This window comes from Serpula lacrymans (assembly GCF_000218685.1).
Source record: "Serpula lacrymans var. lacrymans S7.9 unplaced genomic scaffold SERLAscaffold_9, whole genome shotgun sequence".
NCBI classification, from domain to species: Eukaryota; Fungi; Basidiomycota; class Agaricomycetes; order Boletales; family Serpulaceae; genus Serpula; species Serpula lacrymans.
The window spans coordinates 460,749-476,817 of NW_006763298.1; the positions used below are offsets into that span (position 1 = coordinate 460,749).

At 48.7% G+C, this 16,069-nt stretch overlaps 4 protein-coding genes across 4 annotated transcripts; 2 read left to right on the forward strand and 2 right to left on the reverse strand.

Moving 5' to 3' along the window:
* Positions 1-185: 185 nt before the first annotated feature.
* SERLADRAFT_471286 (uncharacterized protein) lies at positions 186-1,816 on the forward strand (the record flags this gene model as incomplete). The annotated part of the gene is made up of 5 exons (XM_007320006.1): positions 186-1,054; positions 1,108-1,219; positions 1,273-1,316; positions 1,378-1,538; positions 1,605-1,816. 5 exons carry the CDS (start codon positions 506-508, stop codon positions 1,735-1,737), a joined length of 999 nt encoding a protein of 332 aa, XP_007320068.1.
* An 893-nt stretch (positions 1,817-2,709) lies between these two features.
* On the reverse strand, positions 2,710-5,392 carry pal1 (putative phenylalanin-ammonia lyase; the record flags this gene model as incomplete). The annotated part of the gene is made up of 10 exons (XM_007320007.1): positions 2,710-3,408; positions 3,469-3,535; positions 3,595-3,655; positions 3,709-3,849; positions 3,911-3,947; positions 4,003-4,352; positions 4,408-4,592; positions 4,650-5,007; positions 5,074-5,207; positions 5,268-5,392. The coding sequence occupies 10 exons, from the start codon at positions 5,390-5,392 to the stop codon at positions 2,710-2,712; spliced, it is 2,157 nt and encodes a 718-aa protein (XP_007320069.1).
* Positions 5,393-6,960: 1,568 nt separating this feature from the next.
* Positions 6,961-9,520, reverse strand: SERLADRAFT_356845 (uncharacterized protein; the record flags this gene model as incomplete). Its single annotated transcript, XM_007320008.1, has 11 exons — positions 6,961-7,358; positions 7,424-7,545; positions 7,601-7,675; positions 7,733-7,759; positions 7,824-8,449; positions 8,502-8,586; positions 8,638-8,696; positions 8,750-8,914; positions 8,970-9,118; positions 9,178-9,325; positions 9,391-9,520. 10 exons carry the CDS (start codon positions 9,310-9,312, stop codon positions 7,176-7,178), a joined length of 1,626 nt encoding a protein of 541 aa, XP_007320070.1.
* Positions 9,521-9,680: 160 nt separating this feature from the next.
* On the forward strand, positions 9,681-16,058 carry nps7 (nonribosomal peptide synthetase; the record flags this gene model as incomplete). The annotated part of the gene is made up of 9 exons (XM_007320009.1): positions 9,681-10,020; positions 10,076-11,157; positions 11,219-11,462; positions 11,518-11,836; positions 11,877-11,974; positions 12,060-13,137; positions 13,197-14,312; positions 14,368-15,779; positions 15,833-16,058. The coding sequence occupies 9 exons, from the start codon at positions 9,780-9,782 to the stop codon at positions 15,952-15,954; spliced, it is 5,712 nt and encodes a 1,903-aa protein (XP_007320071.1).
* Between the last annotated feature and the right edge of the window lie 11 nt (positions 16,059-16,069).

Genomic DNA, 16,069 nt, shown 5'->3' on the forward strand with positions numbered 1-16,069 from the left:
TTGCTCATGATCGTCCCGAACTTTAGACGATAACCAACATTCTTGTAATAGATGTTTCAGATCCAAAATATAAATAGGTTCACAAGTTCACAATCCTCGTGGCTGAGCGTTGAGTTTTGGACAAGATAATTTGACTGTTGATATCAATATGGTTAGTCTAGTACAGGGTCGATTCCGTTGTTTTCGCCTATGGAAATTTCAAGGCGTTATCCTGAAGGTCATGAGCATCTGAACCGCGTATCGATTATCAAGTGGGGGAAAACACGTTGCTAATCAGATTTCAGAAGATACTAATGTGTGACAGCTGTCCCCGTGCTAGTCGGTTGACACTGTGAATGTATGTGGTCGACACCGGAGGAGAAATAGTTCTGCTTCGACTGATCCAGTAGCTCGTCGTGGAATCACAGAGCTTCCCTGTCGCTTTATTCGGTTCGCAGGACTTAAATATCGAAAGGTATTCAAGGCCATTGTAGTCATTTCCCTCGACTATTCAGTGATCGCCATCATGGCTCTCCAAGACCACTCCTCCCCGCCTTTTATCGTTATCGACGGCGTCCACAACTTTCGTATGATAGGTCAACCCTTTATCAACATTAAACCAAACATCATCTTTCGGAGTGGTGATCCCATAGGTATCACAGAGGAGGGGAGAAAAGAGTTGGTGGACCGACTCAAAATTAAAACCATCGTCGACATGCGTTTAGAACGCCCGCCCGTCGAGCACAACATTGATGGTACCCAGTGGCTGTTCGTTTCTTCTGAGGAGCAACAGACGAGAAAGGAGGTGCAGCTGATCGAGTCATGGATGCAGCAGTTAGAGCTAGCAGAACAGCAGCTGGAATTGTGGGTGCAGGAGGCGGAGCTGTATTTGGAGAAGGAGAAGGAAGAGGATGGAGAGCAACTGGAGAAGCTGAAGCAGCAGGAGATAGAGCTGGAGAAGCAACTGGCAGATCTGGAGAAGCAGCTAGACGAGGAACAGTCGAAACCAGAGCAGTGGAGTCAAGCATTCCCCCCTAAACTCAACTTGGACAATTTCCAAGAGGATGCGAAAAAAGTTAGTTATGCCCAATTGAGCAGAATATACATCTCACAAGTAACTTCGGATAGGAATTCATCAAAACGTACACCGAGGCACTGAAAGAAAACAAAAGTGCCTTCGAACTTTTCTTCAAACATATCAAGAACAATCCCGGTCAGCCAGTCCTAGTCCACTGCTCCGGTGAGTTCAATTTCTATCCAAACAACACTCTTATAACGCAACTTCAAATTCAGCCGGAAAGGACAGGACAGGGTTAGCGATAGCTCTACTTCTTATGGTACGGCGGTCTCTGTCTCTCGACTCTGTTCACGATAAGTCTCATACCTTCCCAACTTTAGACCCTCGGTGTGGATGATAAAGCCATCGCTCATGATTACGCGTTATCGAGCATTGGCATCAAGCCTATTTCTCCAAAGATGAAGGAACAGCTCAAAGCACGTTTCGAGGCTAGTGGTCGTGGATACAATCCACAAGGGATGGAGAACTTCCTTGATGTAAAGTGAGTTATGCGTCAGTCCCAAATAGGGGCATATAAGTGGGCCACGATACTCATCATCTGTTCAAGGGATGAGATCATGCTTGCGGTACTGGAGGCAGTGAGGGTTGCCTTCGACGGAATAGAGAACTATTTGAAGACATATTTGAATTTGACAGCCGAAGATATAGAGATAATCCGTGGGAGCTTGGCTGTAAACTGATTTCTTGTACATCTTGTATTCACCCAGATACTAGTCTACTAGTCTCGTAGCAATGTAACATCTGACCTTTGGTGCGAATGAAAGACTGTAAAGGCTATCTAAACGAAATTCTCAAATTAGGTCGTTAAAGAGGCGTTGGGTTTAACAAGTTGATCCGACCCATGAGGACGAAGCTTCGATCCCAAACTCTATATTGATGTTCACCATCGCCTGAGACTATGGGTAGAGAGAATTTGCGGGAGCTTGATTTTGAACAGATTACATAGGTATCAGTCGCAAGGCAATGCATTAAAACAGTCTCCTGAATCAGATATTCAAAAGAACTTGAAGCTGCTGGTATTCACAATCACCATAAGAAGGCGGCGGCTACACCAAATTGTGGTCTGTTCCAATGTCTCGCGGGAAGCTTTGATGCTTCTGCCGTTCTGTGCATAGAGACACTCTGCATCGAAAATGGTGCACCTTGGAACGTCTGACTGGAGGTATCATTTTCGTATGACTGAACATAATTATTGTATTACCCAAGCTTTCTGTCGACTGTCTCGCTGTGGATAAACTCATTGGACTCATTGTGGTTTCCGAAAACAAACACATGATCTGCGTTGTTGTTCCTTTAATATGTCACCTTTTGATCAACTAACCAACAATCGAAGATCGTCTCGATCATCGATTACTCGCCAACCCAATCGTTGCGATCGAAAGAGATCATGGCGAGCTGTCAAGACACCGGCCTATCTCTGACTCAACAACCCATCCGTAAGCAACGTGAATGAAGTGATACCAGGACATCGATAAAGTAGCCAGCTGAATTTCAAAGACTTTGTAGAAAGCGACAAAACATGACATTGCGTAATATATGAAGTTAGTGTGACATTAGCGAGATCGTACGTGAACATCATATACTCGAATCGTAACATAGAAAACTCATCCCTTGACTTCTATTATTGTCAAGGTTTTTACTCGTGAGGGATTTTAGTTCACATATCCACCTCCGCTACCAGTCGCGTAGCCATTACCCGATCCGTTCGTGTTGCCATTGGCATACCCGTTCCCGTGACCGTTAGCTTTGGCCACACCACCGTTGGGAATAGGAGCAGGTTCAACTTCGCCTTCCAAAATGTCAACCAAGAGTTGTGAGAATGCAGGAGTATCCCATGCGTGGTAGATCTTAGCAACTTCCGTTCCGATCGTCGTGCTATCCCTGCTTGGGTGGCCCCAGTGCAAGTTGACACCAAGTGTCTCGCGCACAAACGCGTACAACATCCTAGTGCGACCAAGGAGAGAAAGACCAGAGTCAGCAGATCCAGGGACAAAGTTGTCACGGATCTCGTTGAAGAGGCTGTGACCATGTTTAGCGATGGCAACTCGCCATTGGTCGATAGCGGAGAGACGGATGTCGGCCGCCAGGAACGTTGGCTGGCGCAATAAAGTGGCGGTGAGCTCCGACGTGACAAACTCGAAACGAGGTAGGGAGTCTTGGTCAGTCGAAGTGTTGAGGAGAATCTTGGTGCGATCGATGAGAGGGCGCATGAATTCGGCGTCAATGGTGACAGTGGGGAAATGTGCGATAGCCTCGGCTTCAATAGCAGCGAAGAAGACCTTCCTGAAGGAAGTCTCCATGGCGCGAAGGTCCACAGCTTGGCAGAGGGCGAATACGTGCGTCGACATCAACTGCAATGAAAATATATATTAGTACCAGCAAACATCTAGGCGATATAGAAATCTATTGACCATCTTTGTAAGTCTGGCAACCTCCAATGTGTAGCGAGCGCTAACGAGGGCCATAGAGTTGATGGACCTGGTTAATGAATAGAATTAATGAGTATACAACCATTGCGCCAAGAGAGAGACACTGACTGGTTGTGCATCTCTGCAGAGTTGACATGGGTGCTGACGGGGTTAGACAGATATGCGATTTCTGTACGGCAGAGACGTTAGTGAGGGGCAGAGGAAGCAAGAGGGAGGGCTTACCAGAAAGATATGCGGCAGCAGCAACATCCACACCCTTCAGACTGTAGTCAACACTAGGCTCTCCAACAGCAAGATTAGGTGGGAGACCGCAGTTCATGGTGTGGTTCAACAAGTCAGTAAGCTGGGCAAACATCAACTTGGCTGGATTCATAATCGAAGCATGAGCCAAATGACAGAAGCACTATATTGAGATGTGACTGACCGATGTGGTGGACAGAGAGTCTCATTTTTTCGGTAGCCTGTGAGTAGGGGATTACACGTGCAATTAACGATGAAGTAGTTAGGTGAACTAACCGAAGTGACAGCCATAGCCATGAAGTTAGCACCGTGGTGCAGGAAGTCACCGTCGAGGTCAACGATAGGGTTGTCAGTGGTTGAGTTCAACTCAATCTCCATGGTCTTCTGAGCTGAAAGGATGTCCTCGAGCTGGGGACCGAGCCACTGGGGCGAGGCACGAAGGCAGTATCGATCCTGACGAAGTTTCATTTCCGGATCCGACTCGACGTGGTGAGTGCGAGCGAGGTTAGAGGAAAGGAGGACACGACGGATGTTAGCAGCCACCTCGATCTGTCCAGGGTGAGGGCGAGTTTGCTCATGCAGGTATGGGTTGAATGGCTCCTGGAAACCTTTGAGGACCTCAACAGCTATATACAAATACAATTAAGTCAAGAATACATAGATCGATGAGTGAATGCTTACCAAACGCAGTCAAGACTTGAGAGGCAACAGCAGCGATATGGCACTCGTGCACTGCGATAGTGGCTACTGCAGCGGAAGCGCCAGTCCCGTTGATGAGAGACAAACCCTCCTTTGCGATCAGCTCAATGGGCTTCATGTCGACATTTTTCAGGACTGTCGCAGAGTTGTACAACTTACGGTCCGCACTATTGGGAGCAGTGAGTGAGTCGAGAGCAGTCAGTTATTCCTGAAGGGAGACTCACCCTTCACCGTGCCATGCATAAATGTCCTCGTGACCAGTAAGAACGCTTGCGATGTAAGCCAGAGGGCCAAGATCTCCGGACGCGCTCACAGACTGACGTAGAGGTACACATGGTGCGATATTGTGGGTCAAGAATTTGTGAAGGTGATCAATAACGATCCATCGCGTGCCAGATTGAGCCCGAATGAGCGAGTTGAGTCGGACAAGAATGACACCACGTATCCACTCTTGAGGGAACATCAAATCATGTTCCTCGGGTGTGAGCGTCTTGCCCTCGGTGATAACAGGCAGGATACCGGCTTGGCAATGTGCTAGAAGCGATTTTTGAAGGAGGGCAGTTTGCTTCGTGCGGGTGGTGGCTTAAAAATATGTAAACCTTCGTCAAAGCCTGGTCATGCATTCACCTAAATGCGTATTGAGCTTACCACTTCCTCCGAAACCGGTGGTCACACCGTACTGGCTCTGCTCGCCTCCCGAGAGTTTTGCGACCAATGCAACAGCAGCTGCAATGGTGTTTTTCTTGTTATCCGATGAGTCAAGCTTGGGCTGGTGGACTTGGCTGGTTGATTATAGATAATCAGCACCATGGAATGTGTGGATGAACGATATAGGAACATACCGTGCAACGGCGATCACAGAAGGAACATCTAAACTGTAGCCATCAATGAACACCTGTTTTTCTGATCCAGAAACAAGATCGCGGATGGAAGAAAGTTGCTGGGAGATACAAGCAAGGTGAGCCATTGTTTTAAGTGTAGGAAAGAAGTGGGAAAAATAGCAAGTGAGGGGATGTGAGATGCTGAGTGTTCAAACTAGAACGACGATGAAAATATTTATATGCCCGGGACTGTTAGTTGGTGATCATATCTGGATGCCATCGAGTGATAGTACGTACTCCAGTCTGCTCTGCCTGCCTGTTCGCTCCAAGTTGTCTGTTTCCCGGCGAAGAAGTCCTGACTTTACGCGACTCTTCTCGTGTTCATTGTTCTTTGAAGGCCCAGTCACTGGTCTGTCGCGACTCACGGCGTATGCATTGTCGACAGATTCAATTATCACACCATCGAATGAGCACGTTCAGGCGAGAACGAAGCGAAGACGAAGCGAAAGAGACTTTATGGACCGGGCAATGCGATGGGCTTGGGGCTGTGATGGGAGTTTCCCTGAATTTACCAGTCTTCCTTCCCATTGGTCTCCCTTGCAACATGTCTACTGTCATATGTTGGATGAGGTCAGCATAAAGCCATGTTGGGAGTGATCTGAACGCAATTGCCGTGTCATGGGCGCGGAGCGAAGTCTCCAGTTCCCTCATCACCCTGACCTAAATCCATGATGCTGAGACGAGCCAGGCTTCTGTGTTAATAGAAGTCCTTACATAATTATATACGCTCGAGAGCGTCACTCCAGGAAACAACAAAATGCCGACCTTTCTCCCATTTCTATCATCAAACTCAAGTTGAAGCTTGCCAGCCAGTGAGAATCATGACTACGGGTCACAGAGCCGAATAGAAGACGTTCGTACGATTATCCCCGTATGGTTACGTCAGTCCTGTCAAACTTTGAGCGTTATGAGTCGCAATTATTGCAAGCTGCAGCGTTTGTTCGGAAAATGTCATCCCCGCCTATTGTCCTTGAATCCATAATGGCGGGCTTTTGTATCAGGGCTTCCTTCTACGTCTACCATCAAGTAAGCTTGCAGCGGTAGGGAGTAATGGAAGGACTATCGCCACCCAACCAGTAGGCGTTGAGTCAGACTCGAGCGTAAACACACTTGAAAAATTGAAAAAAAAACCATGCGGCTGCTATCAACGGCAATTTTTGATCGACTGTACCCAGTCAAATTTTCTCAGTAGTAACGGCAGCAGAGAGAAGGCACAAATATTATATTAATGTTACGAGCTCCCAAAGCGAGTTACACCCATGTTAAATTCAAACGCAGCGCAAGTTGCACTGAGCCGAACGTTCAAACGTTTAAACTCAGTCGCGGCATCAGACAGGCAGTGAAAGTTAGCCATTTGACGTTCAAGGTAACTCCAATCATGTGGTTCGGCGTTATATACATCATCATACTAGTTTGTGTTAGATATTAAATGCCGCCATCTGTGATCATTGGAAAACGAAAGAGTTTGGAACCAGCGATAGCATCACTTTGAATGCTCACCACCTTGGTCTGCCGAATAAGTATTCACTGTAAACGGAAAGTAACCGATGGATGGATGATAGCATCACATTACAATGTTTTCAGCCCATCAGCTGTAACCCGAACTATGTGGCATTACAGTTACCGAGAACATTATTCATGGTTCTTATTATATGCGTGTAAACAGGGCAATGGTATTCGGGCTACGAAGGTGGGCATAAGGGAACAACGAGAAAACTGTGAGATATTATTAGAGCAGTGATCAGTGCAATGCTAGCGACGCGAGTACAGTGCGAGTAAGGAGCGTGAGGTTTATGAGGCATTCCACAATTTCGACAACAAATGACGTTTTGAGGGGAGACGAAAGAAAAAAACGGCCAACGATTCCAATTACTTCTTTTCCAACGGCTTGACTTTTAAGAAGAAACTTGACACAACTGCGAATGCGACCAACACAACAGACAGCCACATTGCAGCGTGGACACCGTCAGCATATGAGTTCCGCACGATAGCCTGTGTCTTGGGTTCGAGCTTGTTGATGTACGACAGTGATTCAACCACGCGACGAACGAGCTTTTTGTGGAAGCAGATATGATATAAATGCATGAAACAGCTTGAAGGGGGGGAACCTCTCATACCTTGTCAATATCAGTAGATCCTTGAAGATGCTCACGTAACGATTTGCGGAGGGTATACTGCATGATAGTACTGCCCAAAGAGACACCCGCGAGCGACCCCAAAGATCGGAAGAGATATGACACTTTCGTCAAACATAAATTAGATACGTCCTTCCATGTCAATAATGGAAGTCATACCAGCGGTAGCAGTTGCCTTGTCCTGTTGGCCGGCGTTCGCAAGAAGCGCAACAAGACCCGCAGAGATCCCAGCACCTGTGAGATGTTAATTAAAATTAATCATGCAATGGAGCACATGGCAACATGACATACCACCACCCAGACGCGAGAAAACCAAGCCTAAAGTTTCGATGCTTCGCTTAGCGGGTATCTCCACAAGGGAATATGACGAGAGTCGACATACCAAAGATGATTCCAACGGCTGAGAACGCGAGAATACCGGTTGCGAGTGTGATCACAGCGGAGCCGAGACACATCGCCGTGTATGATGTCACTATTAACCAGTAGTACTTTCCGGTACGCTGGATAGTGTACCCGCCAATGAGACTGCCCCCAACACCACCCAGGACACTCGGCAATAGCCACAGACCGACCATACTAGGAGTAGTCTGACGTACAGCTTGCAGATAGAGAGGCAACTGAAAAATCATCGTCATCATCGACGCAGTGCTGAAGAAGTTGATTGAGTAAGAGGCAACGAGTGCACGGGACGTCATGATCCTTTTGGGTGCAAAGGGCTCGGAGGCCCAGTACCATTCGACGACCAAGAAAAGTACTCCAAAGACAGCTGCGACCACAAACGACGCGATGGTGACGTCCGAGCTCCAGGAATCAGTGCTACCTCTATCAAAGGCAAGAAGGAGGGCGAAAACGGCAACGATCAATGTGGAGGCTCCCAAGAAGTCGATACGCTTGAGTTTGCCAAAGAAGGTACTTGAAGTGGAGGAAAGTGTCTGGGCAGGCAAATGGAGAGCGAACGACACGATCAAAACTGCAAGCATGGTGATGGGAACCTGAATTAGGAAAGACCTATGTGGAATGAGTGACGTTTTTGGAGCAATGCAGCGTATAGTTTCTTTACCATCTCCACCCGATTGTGTCAGCAAGTATACCACCTAAGGGAGCACCAGCCGACGAACCGACTGCGAACATGATGCTTTGTAAACCTTGAAGAAAGCTTTGTAAGGGTGATTCTCAAGAATGAACACAGGACTGACCTTGCCAAGTACCTCTTTTCCTGAGGGGAACAACATCTGACATGATGATTGAGCCAACGCTATTGGAGGAATCCTCTTAGGTTTAGATATAGTGAGAATGAGAAGCACCTACGTTGAGATACCACTTCCACCCATTCCAGCAAAAGCCCTTGCAGCGATGAGTTCATTCATGCTTCTTGCCATGCCACAGAACAAAGCGCCCAATGCAAAGAGTGTATAGGCAGCGATAAGACATGTTTTCCGGCCAAAGATGTCGCTCAGTTTTCCATACAAAGGCCTGGGATTTGGAATTGGGGGAGGAGCGACAAGAAAGAGAACATAGAAGTACGTACTGGAAGCTGGTCAGGGTGAGGATGTAACCGGTGGCGACCCAGCTGGTCTTCTGGAGTTGGTTGAAGTCGGATCCAATCGCTGCGTAAGAAGAAACGATAATGGTGCCATCCATTGCGACTAGGAATACACCGATTGACATGGGGAGAATCTGAAGGAGTGGATCAATGAGAGAAAAGAGGAAGGCATAACAGTCGAAGAAGAGCTTACGATTGCAGCGAGTTGCAGAGGTGTCCTTTCGAGGATGGGTTGCTCCTCATCGGGGGTAGGCTGAGATTGGTGGTCAGGATTGAGCTCATTGTTCCCATCGGGGAGAAGGGGTGTGCGTTCGTTGGCTGGCGCCATTTCAAGTTTCTCGCTGCAAAAAGGGAAAGGAGAATGGTAAGGTAAGAGGGGAAAGGGTGGGAGAGACAAGAAAGGTACTTGGTGGATGGACAGAAGTGATGGAGTTGAAACACGGAAGGGTGTCAGAAGAAATGTTACATACTGAGGGACGCGAACAAGACTTACAGTACGCAAGAAGGAGCGCGACTTGATTAAAAGATCGATCTGCACAGCCACACGGCAGTCCGTGTGAGTCGCAGATTTGAACCTTCTCGGTTCTGGGCACCGCACGGGTGATAGACTTACTTCTAACTTACTAACAAAACATAACGCGAACTGGCGCGTACTGGCATTCGTTCTCGACGTGATGCAGTTGAAAAAACACTTTCAAATATATTGGCACACGACCGAATAACACCCTATAATTGTGGCACACGACCCATTGTTAACTTTACTTTCCAGTCATATTCTCAACTCCCCCTACGATAATGATCCCTCCTCACAACACTGCTCACTTTGACACCTACTGGCGCCCGCTGCTCAAAGACTTCTCCAAGGTGGCCCTCGGTGAAGACGCGACGTCCCGACTTTTTGACACCTCTTGCCACCTGTCCTTGTCGGCCAGCAGCACCGTGCTTGACCCCACGCGCCTTCGACAAGCAGCTCTCATAGCTTGGTCCTTTGTTCTTTCTCGCCATGCTGGCGTAGACGATGTCATCGTCGCCGAACGTGAGCTTTCTCTAACTTGTGCGACCCACACGACTGATAAATCCATTCCATATAGTATGCAAGACAAATCATGTGGTCGCGCTTGTTCCCCGGCGTGTCCAGTTGGCGTCAGCTGCCGCTCCTTGCGATCAGATACTCAGTCAGATAGAGTATCGCGCTCCCTTTGCATGGGAGCGCGCCGATGAACTCGGTCTGAGTGGTGTATACGGCTTTATTGAGACATCTTGCTCAGAATCCATCCCTGCACAAAGTCTGCCTCTACGAAAGGACGACAGTGCTCTTCATCTTTCTGTCTTGTTCTCACCAGCCTCATCGGCTATCTCGCTCTCTCTTGCATTCAGTTCTTCCTCTTTCCACAAAAATGACGCTCGGTATATCTTACAGCATCTCTCGTTCGCTCTTCACCAGCTCCTCGACGATCCTGCAATATTATGCGACGATATCGAGATGATGTCCCCACAGGAACATCAATTCACAAAATGTCTTCCCTCTCTCGTGGACGTCAACGGTCTTACGCACCCAGAAGACCCCACTCGTTATTCTTTTGCACAAGACCTCCTCAGGCGTCAAGTCATTTCACGCCCAGAGTCCGTGGCCATTGTTTGGCAGGGTGAACCACTGTACACCTACGCGTCTCTCGACTCGGCCTCGACCAAGCTCGCGTACTATCTCACCAAAAATCACGCCATCGGTCCCGGTGACGTCGTCGTCATCTTCTCAGAGCACTCGCCATTCGTCATAGTCGCCATGTATGCGCTCTTAAAAGCTGGCGCAGCTTACCTCCCTATTGACGTCGAAGCACCGGACGCGATCATACGACATGCAGTCAACATGGTTGACTCCAAGCTGTTGCTCACTCTCGACAGTTTGCACCCAAAACTCGCTGCTCTGTCTCTAGAGCGCTCCATTGTTTCGCTCGATAAAGAGGAACAGCTCTGGCTTGGCGTCCCTCAGGAACATCTGGATCAGTATAGACCTGTTCTAGGAGACCCTCATACTACTTTGGCATATGTGAATCTCACGAGTGGATCTACCGGCCTGCCAAAGGGGTGCATGATCTCACATTCAAACTTGGTAAATTGGATCGTCGAAGCTACTCCCGGATACGGACGTACTTCAGAGACCCGAACTCTCCAGGTAGAGTGCTCCACCTTCCATATTCTTTTCAATAACGCTCAGATACTACTTTTGACGACAGATATGCAAGCTCCAATTTGATGGGATCACGGAAGAGATCTTCATGACACTGTATCAGGGAGGAACGTTGTGCATGGCTCCTCCCCAAGCAATCGAAGCAAACCTTAAGGATGTGGTCAATAGCATGCAAGTGACGATGCTGACGTTGACGCCAACAAGGGCGTCCTTACTTGATCCAGCCGAACTCCCTTCTTTGTCGGTTTTGGTGATGACCGGGGAACCACTCAGGCACCATGCTCGCGAACGTGAGTTCGTGTATCACAGCAACTTCCTTTCACTCTAACTTGCTCTCATATTTAGGATGGATCGAGGCAGGGAAGACAGTGTGTAACGCTTTTGGGCCCACCGAAACTATCTGTTGCTTCATGTTAGAAAATCCAGTGCGCTCTTCTGAGTCGAACGAGACACCCTGTGGACTTACACTGAACAAAACTACACGGGTCTACTGTCTGAACCCCTCTCTTGAATCCGTTCCTGTCGGATGTGTAGGCGAGATTTGCATTTCGGGGCCAACTGTGGGCATGGGCTATTTTGGGAATGTAGAAAAATCACAGGAAGCATATGTCACAGATCCTTTCAGAAAAGAGTACAGGATGTACAGAACAGGAGACCTGGGCCGGTAAGCGCGTTTTGACAGATATATTCACTGCTTCGCTTAGTAACACATCCAATGGCAGTCTGAACCACGAAGGTCGCCTTTTGTTCGTAGGACGCCGTGATCAACAAATTAAACTCAACGGAAATCGCATAGAGCTAGGTCCGTATTAAGATCACGACATCATCCCCACATGTTCATTCATTAATCATGATTATTTCCTTTTTTATTTATCTTATCAACCTAGGTGGGATTGAAGCAGTCCTTCAGGCTGGCCAAAGCACGTGGTCAACATGTGCAGATATCGTCACCTTCCGTGGTAGCTCTCGTCTCGCCGCGTTCCTCGCGCTCAAAAGTGTCATCGGCTCGCACCATGACATGTCCCTTGCTCTGACATCCGACAGTAAGCTCGAGGCCGCGCGCCTGTCCGAGTTCTGCGCCACAAAGCTGCACAAGTCAATGGTCCCCACGCTGTGGATCCCAGTGGAAGCGTTCCCGCACACCATTTCTGGGAAGTTGAACCGCAAGGCCATCAAGCAATTCTTCCACGAGCTCTCGGAGGAAGATACAGACGCTGTCGGAGACTTGCTCGTCACCCGCGCAGAGATCGTGCAGCCCACTTCAAGTGTCGAGAAGGAGCTCCAGGCCATATGGTCTTCGTGCTTGAAAGTCCCCCTCCACCGCGTTGGCATCCATAATTCCCTCTTTGATCTTGGAGCCGACTCTCTCGGTACGCTTCGATTGGCAGCTATACTTGGAAAGGCTGGGTTCCGTGTGACGCCTATTGAGCTTCGAAAGCTCCAGACCATCGCCCAAGTTGCATTGGCCCTCACGAGCCAGAGCTCTGAACCGGCTCGTGTCGTTGCCCGACCGTTGCCGTTGTTGTCTATCAAGAGTGCAGCAATGGATAACGAATTGAGGCTCCACGGGATAGCCATTGACGATGTGGACGCCGTCATTCCAGCCACCCCATTCCAGAAAGGTGTCCTTTTGCATCCTACCGATACGCAGGACGGCTTCATGTCCACCATGCACTTCGCTATCACCCAAAACATTGATCGCGAGAAATTCGTGGAGGTTCTGGACAGCTTGAAGGCAAGGCACCCGATTCTCCGCACTGCGTTCTTGATGACGGCCGCCCATTCCATTGTCCAAGTAGTGCTCAAACAAGGGCCTTCTGTTACTGTTGTCAAAGGAGACCATTTCGACCCGGTTGCGGGGTATCAATGGGGAAGAGTCGCTTTCAACTTTACGCTTGTGTGCAACTCGGAAGGTCCCTCAGAGCTGATCATTGTCGCGCATCATGCATTGTTTGACGGATGGAGGTATGTGTTGATACAACATCTTCTGGGTAATTGAAATTCTGACACCAGATCTACTTTAGTATACGCCTGTTATTGAGCGACTTGATGAAAGAATATTCGGGACATTTGACTCTCAGACCTTCTTGGCATAATTTCGTCGCGTATGCCGGCGCTGCGGATACCGAGGCATCTATCGCGTTTTGGAGAGAATATCTGCAAGGGGTCCAACCTACCAAATTCTGCAAGCCCAAGTCTCTACCAGACAGTGGGGTCGGGTCTGTGTCGCGTAGCTTCGACATCGACTTGGCACAGTCGTCGCAGAAGCTGCAGGTGATGGATAGTGTTTTGATGGACGCTGCGTGGAGCTTTGTACAATTCTTGCACAGCAACGACGAGGATGTCGTCTTCAACCTCATTTCCTCTGGTCGTGATGTACCGGTGGAGGGTGTTATGGACATGATAGGCCCCTGTCTCACTCATTATCCCTTGAGAATCAACTTCTCCAAGATCACGACCATCAAGGCCCTCGTTGAAGCTGTTCAAGATGTACTGTTTACTACCCATGGCCATGGCATTGTAGGGACGGGCGCGATCGTCAAGGCATCTGGAAGCTCAACTAGAGCTGCTCTATCTAACGTCGACTTCGTATTCCAAGCTATTGATTCAGTCTTTGAAATCTCGCAGGAGGAGATGTGGATACATCACAAGGTGTCCAACCTTGACTCTGCAACGCCATTGACAATTCAAGTCCAAACTTCTCCTGGCCACGCTGGTTTCAAGGTCTCGGCCTCACATGATCGATCTGCTGTCTCCAGTGAAGAGGTCGCGTGTATGCTGGACCGTTTCGGACAGTTTGTTAAGCTGGCATTGACACAGCCAGAGACAGAGTTGGCGGCCGCCAACTTCATGATTTCGGGAGAGATCGAGCAAGTCATAATGAAAAATCCTGACGCTGGCTTGCAGTCTTTGGCATTGGTGATGTTCACTTCCCACGTCCGCGAACGGCCCCACGATCTTGCTGTAGAGATGGATCGCGACACATCCTTGACTTACTTCGAATTGGACGCCCATTCATCTGCTTATGCGTCAAAACTCCTTTCTATGCGACTTGATCGCGATAAACCCGTTTTAGTTCATCTCGAGAAAGGTCTTGCGCTTGTGGTAACGGTATTGGCCTGCTTCAAAGCTGGTGTCTGGTGAGTACGATCGGCGACGACCAATTCTGAGAGCGTTGCTTACTTCTTCACGCAGTTTTTGTATGATCTCTCCAGACTGTCCCACAGGGCGGATGCAAATCATCATAGAAGATATCAAGCCGCAGCTCGTTATATCACCAAAGCCTGCCGCTAATTATCCTGTACCAGTGCTGTCTCCAGTGTCTGTGGGTCGCATTTGTTCATACTACGCATCACCATACAAGCCACCGCTTTTCCCTGGTTCGCTTGCATGGATCATGATGACGTCTGGAACAACGGGAAGGCCAAAGCCGATTGGCTTTAGCCGCTCGAACCTGGATGCTTTTACGAGTGGGGACCATTCTCACAGAGAAAGGCGTCGTTGCCTGAATTTTGCGTCGGTTCACTTCGATGCATCAATGGAGGATTTCTTCACGACTTTGACCCAAGGCGGCTGTCTTTGCCTAGCTTCCGATGCAAGTTTGCGGGAGGACCTTCCTGGCGTTATCCGGCGCATGCGTATTCAAGTTGCTTCGCTTACACCAACGGTGGCCAAGCTCCTCATAGGAGAACAATTTGAGACGCTAGAGACTTTGATGTTGGGTGGCGAAGCCTACTCTCCACAACTTCGCGACTGCCTTCTGGCTACTGGTATCTCTAAGCTTCAGTCAGGCTACGGGCCGTCGGAGTGTACAGTGAAGTGCTTCATGGACGTCATGGCACCTGGCATTCCCTTCTACCGACCAACGACCTTGGGTAAAGTATTCGGTCACAACGCTGTTGTCGTTTTGGATGATAAGCTCCGACCTGTTCCTTTCGGGGCAGCAGGCGAGCTTTTCATTAGCGGCCCCCAGGTTTCCACAGGTTATGTTGGACAACCTGACAAGACTGCACAGGCCTTCGTTACAATTGACCTTCCTCGAGGGAATCAGACGCGATGGTATCGATCAGGCGATATGGTACGCCTACTTCCCACTCGCACTGTGGAATTCCTCGGCAGAAAAGACCGACAAGTGAAGATTCGTGGCCAACGCATTGAACTTTCCGACATTGAGACCTGCATCCTCGAGGTTTGCCCGTCGATCGCTCAAGCTGCTGTCATTCCTGTAACCGATGCAACGGAAGCGCAAATCCTGGTCTCTTTCGTCGTCATGAAAGGTGACGCGTGGTTGAATGTCTCAGAGGTGTTGGGGCGTCTTCGCCACCGAACTGTTGTGACGCCAACTGAGATTATCATTGTTCATCGTCTACCGATCAATGCCTCGGGAAAACTTGACGTACCCAGCCTGCAGAATCTCTATACAGAGCATCAAAAGCGCAGTCGTGCAGAGACCCCTCCGAACGAGACCTGTGCCGCCGCACCAGAAGAACCCAAGCCCTGCTCGTCTCTTTCGACGCACGAGACATTGGTTCGAACTCTCTGGGCGGGTGTGTTAAACATTGACGAGTCAGCGATTGGTATAGATGACTCGTTCTCTGACGTTGGTGGTGAGTTGAGCTTGTCAGTACGAGCATAGGATCTTTCTAACGTATGAATTTAGGAGACTCGTTCAAATGGATGCAGCTCTCACAAGCTTTCGTTCGGGCCAAAATTAGAACCGCTTTGAAGAATTTGATTGCGGCGGGGACTGTTCGCAACCAGGCGCTGTTGATTCCCAAATGATAGACTGTACTTAATAATAACACTCACGAGTGGCGCTCCTTTATTTTTTAGTAGCAGTTATCCGTTTTTAGATTTTATCAAAATTTCCATAATGATGTGTTAATAAATGTCTTTG